General features: G+C 48.2%; 1 protein-coding gene across 1 annotated transcript; it reads right to left on the bottom strand.

Annotated features, from left to right (window-relative positions):
- Positions 1–5922: 5922 nt before the first annotated feature.
- Positions 5923–10297, bottom strand: TRIL (TLR4 interactor with leucine rich repeats). The gene is given in 2 exon segments (XM_053265654.1): positions 5923–9945; positions 9948–10297. Coding segments are annotated over 2 exon segments (2817 nt in total). The 5' UTR covers positions 10244–10297; the 3' UTR covers positions 5923–7424.
- Between the last annotated feature and the right edge of the window lie 769 nt (positions 10298–11066).

Here is an 11066-nt window from a genome sequence, read left to right as displayed (position 1 = left end):
AGGGTGGCTTCAGAGTTCAGACATTACATGGAATCTTGGTTGCATCCAAGCTACGAGCAACCCCCGTCAACCTTGGATGTTGGATATGGAGTTCCAGTGCATCGACGTTTTGCACCAACTATCCTAATGACCACTAGGGGCATTGGGAGTAGAGATAATGAGTGTGGGTCTCTTTAACTGTTATACCTGTCTCTACTCTATGATCCCTGATCCATCTCTTCCACACTTCCTGTGCTGAGTCACAATCCTTCCTTTCCTCCTAGAGAGAAGATGGAAATGTCTCTCTCCCTCCTTACCTATTCATTATGTAGTCCTTTAGATTAGGTTTAGGTCTTTCCTATCCAAGTGTACTTAACCAATAAATACTTAGTATTTAGTTCTACAAGGAACTCCATGTGTTTTCTCTAAACAGCTGCAACAACTAAACCATCCTCTGCTACCTACTCTGTAACTGGAGTGTGCGCTCATTCCTTAGTGCTCTACTGTTTTACCTACTGGGGGTAAAAATTAACAATCCCCAACACCGGAAGCTCCCCAATCCCATCCCTGCACAAGTGCCTACTTCTTTTCTCAATTAGGATAGGCTGAGATTCATTGTGATGTCTAAACCCTCCAATTTGGGTATATTCTAACCTACTTGCTTCAGAAAATCCAAGTCCTGAAACCTGAACCTTCTGTCATGACCAATTGCCGGGGTGCACATGCTTCCATCGCTGAGGGAGGTCATGTGGAGCTCAGCTTCAACCCAAGTTCCACGTGATGTCTGAACCTGCTCTTAGATTTGTTGGTCTTAACGAATTTGTTGATTTGTTGGTCTGAACCTGCCCTTAGATTTGTTGGTCTGAACCTGCCCTTAGAGCTGGTCTTGTGGTAGCAAGCATGACTTGTCCCCTTAGCTAAGCAGGGTCTGCCCTGGTTGCATATGAATGGGAGACGGTGGGAGAGAGATGAAGTATGAGCACTATAAGATATTCCCCTCAGGGGATGGAGCCACTATGGGAACAGCAGAGGGTTCCAAGTTCCCTCCCTGGCATCTCCAAGATAGGACTGAGAGAGATTCTTGCCTGCAACCTTGGAGAAGCCACTCCCAGTCTGTGTAGACCATACTGAGCTAGATGGACCAATGGTCTGATTCATTATATGGCAGCTTCCTATGTTCCTTTGTGTCTATATTGTGTGCTTGGAAACCAGCTTTTAAAACCAAGGACTTGTCAAGTTTGCCAGTAATTCAAGGAGCCACCTTTGTAACAAAAAGATCCCAAGGGAATATGATCAGTTCCTCTCTGGACTCTTCCATGTGATTTCTTTTGGACTGTGTTCAAGTGTATAGACATACGAGGCTGGTTCTAGCAATCCACATTATCAAAACATAAATTTCCTAAGTTACATCCACATTCCCTTCCACCTTGTGAGAAGAGATGTCAGATGATTGCAACTGAGGCGAGGCACAAGCTTGTCTCAATTCACATCTAACTAGGGTCCATCACAAGGCTTGTAGGTAAGACTCTAAGGATAAAATAAGTATCAAGGGCCCTGTATCACTTCTTGACTGGAGAGCGGAGCCAGGTCTGCAACTGTAAAGTAAAGAAAAGTTGTGCCCTCAAGTCGGTGTCGACTCCTGGCGCCATGTGGCACCAGGAGCCATGTGGTTTTCTTTGGTAGAATACAGGAGGGGTTTACCATTGCCTTCTCCTGTGCAGCGTGAGATGATGCCTTTCAGCATCTTCCTATATCGCTGCTGCCTGATATAGGTGTTTCCCATATTCTGGGAAACATACCAGTGGGGATTCGAATCAGCAACCTCTTGCTCGCCAAGCAAGACATATCCCCGCTGTGCCATTAGGTGGCTGTACAGTCATTAAAAATACTCTTACCTTCCTCAGTATGAGAAATATGGTATTTCAAGGTGTAGCATCAGCAGGCAATGAAAGGCTGCTTGCCTGCATGAGCTTGGAGGGGCGGAGATAAAGAGTGTGATGTCCTGACTGATACTGAGTCCCCTCCAAGACAGCACAAATGGAAGAAAAAGAGAGAGATTGGGTCAAAAGTAATGTTTCAGTAATTCAGAGGAAATGGGGGGGGGGCAGTGACAGAAATAAAAAGCCATGTGCTGCATCAGGGGTGAATTTGGCCCAATTTGTTTACATTTGAATGGTTACTTGAAAACATTTAATTTGGAAGAGAAAACATCTGTGCAACATGTTTGGTTCTTCTACTTCACTAGTCCAGTTTGCTTGATAAATATCTGACAATCACTCTTTGAAAGCTACAGCTGCCTCTTCTCCGAAACAGCTGACTCCACTCATTCCCTGGTATGTTTACAAGAGAGGGTAACAAATTGTTCACTGAACAGCCTGGATTTATCCTGCTTGGGGATGCATTTCCAAAGGCACATGTAATGTGGTCTGTGTCAGCAACAGAATATTTACTCTAGGAGAAGCGTAACCTTGTGAATCAGGCAGGCAAGTCATCTCTGGCAGTAGTAAGTGAGCAAGAACGAAGCAGGAATGGAATGAACTCCACAAGAAGCCAGAACATTCCCTTGAGTTTTACATCTACACACAATACATAAAATCACACCCTTGTACTACATAGTCATCGGTCCATCTGGAGTACAGTCATCAATTCATCTGCCACCCTGCTGCACATTTATGGAAGAGAAAAGGCCACCATGGTGGAGAAATTACAAAAGTGGTCATAAACTTGCTAAGACCCGAGTTCCTAGGCCGTGTTCTTACAATGATGAGGAGTGCAGTTTAAGTGTTGACCACAGTTACTGCGCCCTTCACGCTCCTGCGGAACAAGTGAGAACCAGCCATTTCCAGGCAATCCTGCTCCAATCACTGCATTTAAAGATCAAGAATCAGGATCAGATCCTGCTGAAACGCTCTTTAACCGCAGCACTCATCACTGTGAGAATGCAGCCAGATCTAATCCTGGCCAGAAATGTGCTGGATACCCTCCCTTGTTGCTTAACCTATTATTTCTCAGTCTCAACTCCATTTCCTTATTCAAAGAACGGAGCTGAATGTTCTCTGGGAAATAAAAGGTTTCATGAAACCATATTCCCTCACCTTGAGGCTTTACACACAGGGCTTCTACCCCAAATCTTCTTTGGGAGTGTGTGTGTGTGTGTGTGTGTGTGTGTGTGTGTGTGTGTGTGTGTTCACACATCAGCCAAATTTAGCCCGAGATCCCTTCGAGATCCTTGGACCCAATCCATACACAAGTCGGGCTTTGTCTTGAGAATTCTAGCTTATCTCGAGGTATTCCCAGGTTTTTAAAATGCTGGTTTTAAGCTACTTTTTCTGAAAATAAATAGGGAGAGGCACTGATGTAGAATTATTAGCACTATAAGAAGGATACTCTCTTTACAAATGCAGATGTAGCTCTTCAGTACTCTCTCCCTCTCCCCGCCCCCACCATTGGCTAGAAGGAAAACATGAAGGAAAACATGTGAACTTGCATCAAAAGCAAACCCAAGAACAGAGAGGAGGAGCTGCTTCCCTCAATGCCACAAGTGTACTTCCAAGTGGCTTCACTCAACATTTACTCTGCAACATGAAGTCATGTGCAAATAACTCCCTTTTCACCTTTGCTGCTGCTGGACACCATGTTTTCAGTGCTTCCTAGCTCCTCCTTACCCAGAAGACATCAGGACAGGAAGCATTACTTTGTGTTCTTGCCTCGCACTGGGGTTTTAGGATGCCAGATAGCTTCATGACCTTAGAGATAGCACAAGTAGAAAATTTTCTGTCTTCACTCTTCTAGCCCTTTTAAGACATTGTGCTGTACTGTTCAGGCGTTCAAACAGACGTCTGTACAAGCACTCATTTTAAGAGTGGATCTGAGTACAGCTGCTGAAATGCAGGATACTGATTGGATGTGAATATGTGCATGTGTTCAATGTAACATGTGAATAACTGTGCATGAGTGTGCACATCTCTATATGTGTGCACACTGCAGAGATCATATGCGCATTAACATAATGTGTGAATAGGGATTCTGTATAGGAAGGAGCTAGGAAGCAATGCAGAAACACTGCCCAGCAGGAGCAAAGAGCATGCATGGTACCAGCAGTAAGCAGGGCAAACATTTCACTCCTGTTCACAAGCCGCCCAATTGCCAAAATGCCTCTTCACTTCACAGTTTGCGAACAGAGTAGCACAGTTGCAGGTTGTTTTCACTTTTGACTTTATTTCCTTGTAAGTAATAAAGTCATAACGTGATGAAAAAGACAGGGATTGTCCAGCAGTCTGAACATGAATAATTCTATATAAATTGTCTCACATGTAGTGTGGATTAGAAATTCCTCCTTATCCATAATCACACATTAAAAGGGCTCCCAAAACATCTAATCTTCATCTACCTTGACTGCAAGAATAAAAGTACAACTGAAGGACATTAAAGGATAACTAGAAAACATTAATCATCGTGTGTGCCCTTATCTGTATATTAAGTATGCAACAAGAACTCTTTGGCATACCTGATGCCTCTAAATCTGAATATTGCCTATGATAAGCAAACCTCTTAATCTGAATATTGCTTCTTTGAAGTATTATTACTACTAGGGCTGAACTTTCCAGAGGCTGTTTCCCACATTACACAGATGGAACGGAATTTCTGTGTGCAGTATACATCTGTTGTGAGTCTTAGCACATGGACTACACACAGGGGAGGAGAGGAGTTTTCTTATGTTTGGGAAAATTGCATCTGACTGCAAGAACGTTCCTCCACCCCACCATCACCCACCCCCCAGTGTCGATCTGGAGCTAGGACTGCCTCCACTGTTTTCATGCTATCAAGAGCAAGAGAAGCTTTACTGGTAAGCAGCATACAACATTTCAAAACAGCTAGTCAATTAGCAGTGGGGAAAGAGCCTTCTAGCACAAGAAAAATCCTCATTTCTTAATGGGTATCTCTAAAGGTGAAGCCCATCATAGTAACAGCCTTTTGACTTCTTAGCCAGGTGAGCTTGGAAACAAAGAACATTTTCCCTTGTGAACTTATTAAATCTATTTGTACTTAAATATACCTAGAAAAGCAAAAAATCTGTATTGGTTACTATGTACACTTTAATTATCTTCTGGATTCTAGCTTAGGTCTGTCCGTTTTTCTCATGTTTGACCTACCTCATCAGGTTTGGGGAAAATCCAAACACATAAGCCCAGTTCAGATGTGACACTAGTGGTTTAGTGAATGAGTCTACAAGACCCTCCGATTTATGTGCTCTTTCCTCACCTCATTTCCTCTCTCATGTGTACAAGAGGAAATTGAAAGCTTCCACTTTTCACTTTAGAAAAAAACCCAGGGTTATGCATTACATACAAACCTGGGGAACTTGTTCTAACACTCAATTGTTTACAAACCAAGATACCAAACCACAGCTTGATCTTGGGTTTGATTAAACAAATAAGAGTTGTAGAGGAAAAAAGGAAGTCCATGAACTAATGACTCTCCAAACATGTAGAAATCATGGCTTGGTGTCACTTGGGATGGGGCCATAGCTCAGGGCTGAGCACCTTTTTTGCATGCAGGAGGTTCCAAGTTCAATTCCCAGCATCTCCAGGGAGGGCTGAGAAAGACTCCTGCCTGAAAGAAACTGTGGCTGGGAATGATGGGAGTTGTAGTTCAACAGAAGCTTGAGGGCCAAATTGGCCCACCCCTGGAGTAGACAATACTGAACTATACGGACCAATAGTCTGACTTGGTATAAGGCAGCTTCCTATGTTCCTAGCACCATGTTCCTAACAAACTGGGCCAAAGACTGGGCAAGTAGGTGAGCGCATTGTAACTTCATTACTACTTGACTCTTTTCCCTATTTACCAGGCCCTAGCTCACAATCTCATCGCCTAGCATTGTAAGCAGAAATAATAAAATAATAATAAAATAATAATAATAAAACCACATGTTAAGCTATAGAAGTACCAAAAAGTGTTTATTCAAGACCATTGTAAAAATAATTCATTCTAAACAAATTATAATAAACTTGAGTTAGTTTTTCCTAGTGGTGTTAGCAATTTAGCCACGCAGGACCAAAACTGGTAGCATCCATCTTTTGCATAGTTATATAAACACACATTAAAAACATCTTGCATTAATTTGATTTTTTAAAAAGGCTGGTCAATATAAAATGCATCATTCTAACTTCTCCAAATTACTCACACATTAACATTCATTTCCAAGGCAGTTCTTGGGGGGGGAAATGTTTTAGGCAAACAGACATGATGTGCTTAAAAAGTCAGTGTTCAATATTAAAAGTTCAAGAAACGTCCGTGCCATAATAGTAATTTGTATTCACATTATTTGAGTGGCAAACCTAGCTCTTCTTAAATAAAGAATGCAGGATTATGCATTCTGATGCAATAATTAAAGTCAGTATCTGAAATTGCATTGATTTTCATTTCCTGCAAAGAAGGCATGGCAATTATTGTTTCTCTTGTGAGTGCTACTGATCAGTCCATTCCTGTGGTGCGACTCCATGAAGAAGTATAATACTGTATTTCAACTATCCTTGCCCTCTCTGCTGCTCCAAATGCATACAATATATGCACAGCAGTGCAAGCATATGCCTGGAGGAGGCAGCAGTGATATACATAGGCTCTCTGTGATTCAGTGGCATAAAGGATGAGAATTTATTGGACTGCTTCTGCATGGAGGGCCAGAAAACAGCTTTCTGTGGTGTTCACATGGGAAGGTAATATCTAAGTTTAGTTCTGTGGAGGAAAAGCCTTTAGGACTTGACCTTGCATTAGCTGATGGAAATGGCACTTAAAATGGTGTGAGATGAGAGTTAAAGAAAACCCAAATGGCACAGAAACCAGTTCAGCTAAGAACACACACACACACACACACACACACACACACACACACACACACAGAGCACCACTTTCTTTTTCATTTCACTCTCATTATTCCAGCTCCTTTCCTGGCCAAGAACAATTATAATTAGTTACAGAGTTATATCCTCAGGTTAAGGATAATTACAAACAGTTAGAAAACAACCACCACCAGACTCTGTGAGGAAAAGATTATTGGAAAACTTTTTTTAAAAAGACACCATCCCACAAAGACCTGCCTAATATTGGTATCTGACCATGAACAAGACCCAGTGCCCACCCACTTACAGTAAAGAGCACTGGTGCCTTGAAAGAACAGTGGTGCAACCCTGCTGTAGGACCACTTAAGCAAATACAACCTTCAGCAAACATTTCAAGGGAGCCTTAGTTGCATTTCAGAGCATATCCTATTTTAGAGCCATTCCTCATTTGGCTGATGAGCTGCCATTTTTGTTCAGTGGCAGGCCTGCAGCCAAGAAGTATCAATGGTTCCCAGCAGACATTGCTAAGTTATGACATCAGGAGCCCTGTAATTCCAGCATAAGGGAAGGCTGCACCTTGTAACCTCTGATCAGGCCACGCTTCTAATCTGCAAACCGTTGCAGCAGATGATCGTCTCCGCGCTGGGCACTGCTGCTTCCTCCACCACCACTGTCCATGAAGCGCTCACAGGGGAACTCAATGAGGTCAGCCTCACTTAAGGCACAGACGGTGCTGCGGGGTGGTCGGTGGGACTGGAAACCAGAAAAGTCTGCAGAGACACCCGTGCCCATGGAGCGTAGGGGCCGGCGGGTTGAATACATCTGCCTGATGTGTACCGGCGATGCTGTCTTCCGCCGCCGGCACCCCAGCACCTTCTTCCGCACCAGGCGGGAGGCCCAGGCTGCCAGGGCCAGAAAAAGCAGCAGCGCGTTCACCGCTAGCAGCACCAGGGTGAGGAGCTGATGGTCCAGGCTTTGGGCCCCACCTGCCACAGCAGCAGCTGCACCTGTACCTGCACCCTCTTCTGGCAAGGTGACCAGCCCTGCACAATGGTCTCGTGGAGCCACTGGACAGACACGGCCCCCAATCACTCCCTCCACGCAGACCAGGTAAGGGGTATCTGGGCGCAGCTCCTGGAGGGTGGCCGTTGGTTCACTCCAGTCGGGAAGATACACATAACGCTGGAACTTGACAGCTGCTCCGAAGCGATCAAAAAGGATTCTGAAGCGCACCGGCCCGAGAAGACGAGGGCTGCGATGCGGGCGGACCCCCCAGCGCACAGTCACTGCACTGGCGCTGACGGCATCTACTGACAGGTTGTAAAGAAACAAGGTGTTAAAATCACAGGGGTCAGTGACTAGCGGGGGAATGCCAGACACTGAAGAGACCAAGTGGTGTTTCCCTGCCCGCCTAGGCCAAGCAGCACCTGGGAGAGAAGGTGGCCTAGTACTGAACAGTAAGCGGGATGCTGAAGTTGTCGCACTTGTGTCACCTGCCCAGCTCTCTCTTTCTGGAGCTAACGTCTTCTGGGAGCCTACCAGCTGAATGGTGGAGGCAGAGGGTGGGGAGCTAAGCTTTCCCTGTGCTAGGCCTGGGCTGTAGCTGCTGTTGCCTCTAGGGGGTGGGGGAGAAGGAGAGGCAGCCCCTCCAGAGCAAGAAGAGCCATTGAGAGGAGGTAGGAGCTGTGCATCCTCCAAGTAATCAAGGTACTTCCCAGCCAAGGCAGGCGGCTGGCGGCATTGCACAAACACGGTGAGGAGCCGCCCCTGGGAATGCCAGGAGCCCAGCCAGTGCTTCAAGCCCCGCAGGCGGCAGTCACAGTTCCAGGCGTTCCCGTCAAGATCGAGGCGGTAGAGAGCTGGGCTGGAGGCAAAGAGGTCCCCAGACATAGTGGTCAGACCATTTTCCTGTAAGCTGAGCTCCCGCAGCTTGTGCAGGTGGCCAAAGGCAGCAGGGTGGAGAGCAGCTAGCAAGTTGTGGCTCAGGTCCAGCACCTCTAGGCTTTGCAGTGGCTGCAGGAGGGTGGCCGGCAGCTGGGTCAGCAGGTTTCCTTCCAGCCGCATCTCCTTGAGGGCCCCCAGACCTGTGAAGGCCTCTGGTGCCAGCCAAGCCAGGCGGTTCCCACTCAGCGACAGCTTGGCCAAGCTGGACAAGTGTTGGAAGAGGCCGTTTCCCAGCTGCTGCAGGTTGTTGCCGGAGAGAAAGAGAGTGTTGAGCAAGTGCATAGGCCTGAAGGTGTCTGCATGGCGCAACGAATTCTGCTGGTTCCCAGACAGGTCGAGAAAGCGGAGTTTCCCCAGGCCGGCAAAAGCATTGCGGCTCAGCCAGCGGATGCGATTGGCCTCCAAGTGCAAGTAGAGCAAATTGGTCAGCCCTGAGAAAGTGGCATCGCCCAGCGAGCCCAGAGCGTTGCCGTCCAGCCGCAGCTTGACCAGACTGCTCAGGCCAGCGAAAGACACTGAATTCAGATAATTAATCTCATTGGCATTCACATAGAGGATGCGCAGCTTGACCAGGGGGCGGAGCGTGCCCGGGGCCAAGGCAGTCAACAGGTTGTTGCCCAGGTAAAGCTCCTCGAGGCGCGCCAGGCGTTCGAAGGCCTTGGGGTGAAGCGTGCGGATCCGGTTGTACTGCAAGTCTAGGCGCTGCAGCGCCACCAAGCGGTGGAAGTCGAAGGCGGAGATGTTGGCGATGAAGTTCCCGCCCAGGCTGTAGGTGAGGATGTCCTGCGGCTCGACGGCCTTGGGCACTGCCCGCAGCCCCCGGTTGGTGCAGAGGAGGTGCTGCTGTTGCTGGCAGTCGCATGGCTCCGGGCAGATGGGCTCTACTGCAGGAGGGAGCAGAACCAAGGAGCAGCAGACGAGCAGCAGCTCCAGCGGGCGGACCCTGCGCGACAACGGCGGCGGCAGTGGCTCCATCCCGCTAGGGCGAGCTGCGGTCTGCTTCCGCCGCTCCCTCGGCGTCTCTCCGGCATCCCCCTCTCCTGCGCAGCGGCTGTAGACCGGGCTCCTCCGCTGCCTATTGGGACGCGCTGCCCGAGTCTGGCTCGACGGCTGCTGCACAGCGAAAGGCGAGAGCTCAGGGGCCAGCAGCAGCAGCTTCTCCGTCTGGAAGGATCGGGTCAGAAAGCCGAAAGTTCCTCACTGGCAGCGCAGCCCGGTGACTCCATGGCTTGCCGCTGCTGCTGCAGCCCCCGCCAAGGGTAGGCAGGATCGGCGGTCTGCTCTCGCTCCCTGCGACCCTCCTGCTGCCTCTGCCTGGGCTGCTGCTCTCTGGGCTTGCAGAGCAAGGCGGGGGAGGCGGCCGGGGACAGACAAACGGAGCGGAAACTCGCACTTCCCACACTTTGTCCCCGGGGACTCACTGGAAGATCGGATGGAAGGAGGGGAGAGGAGGGAGGGAAGGAGAAAGGACAGCCCATGCCGATTGGAAGGAGACAGCCGGACCGGAGGAGCGGAGCGGGGGGGTGGCTTCAGAAGATGAGGGGAGGGGGCTGAAGCTGCCTGGGATCGGCTCGGTGTAGCCAAGCAGCAGGGGCGCAAAGTGGGAAAATCAGAATTAGAAACTTCTCGGTCCGGGCCGGAGAGGAAGGGGGGGGGCAGGCGGGGGGCGGGATGGGATTCAAGCACGCGGGCTGAAGATAAAGTGCTCTATGGTTTCAATTTATAGAGAAGGCATGAGCAGCAAGCCAGCCTAGCTTTACAATTGTACGGCGTAGTAGCCGCCTGCCAAAAGCAATAGTCACGGTTTACCACAGATTAGAGTGTATTTACACAAACGTCTATTAGAAGGCTGAACCTTCTGCTTGGGAACCAAAGGAGCGTTCTGTAGCAACGGGGATGCAGATATCTCCCTGGACCTGTAACGTTTCCCCCCCCCCCGTCATTTTACACGCAACTCCCCAAAAACATAGTTTCCTCCCCACCCCCGCAAGAGTCTTCCCTTCCCGCAACAAAAATTTATGTAAGGAATTGATCCTCAAGCTTTCCCTCTATCTGAACCAGTGTGGCAATATATAGGAAAGAAAGAACAGGTCTGTTAGGATCTGTTCATAAGAACAGCCCTGCTGGATTGGGCCCAAGGCCTATCTAGTCCAGCGTCCTGTTTCACACCGTGGCCCACCAGATGCCTCTGAGGGCATGCCCTCTTTCTTGCTGTTGCTTCCCTGCAACTGGTATTTAGAGGCAACTTGCCTCTGAGGCAGGAGGTGACCTATAGCCACCAGACTAGTAGGTTTATTTTCC

This window comes from Hemicordylus capensis, chromosome 6 (genome assembly GCF_027244095.1).
Source record: "Hemicordylus capensis ecotype Gifberg chromosome 6, rHemCap1.1.pri, whole genome shotgun sequence".
Lineage (NCBI taxonomy): Eukaryota > Metazoa > Chordata > Lepidosauria > Squamata > Cordylidae > Hemicordylus > Hemicordylus capensis.
The sequence above is the reverse complement of the archived record's forward strand: the minus strand, read 5'-3'. Positions and strand labels throughout refer to the sequence as shown.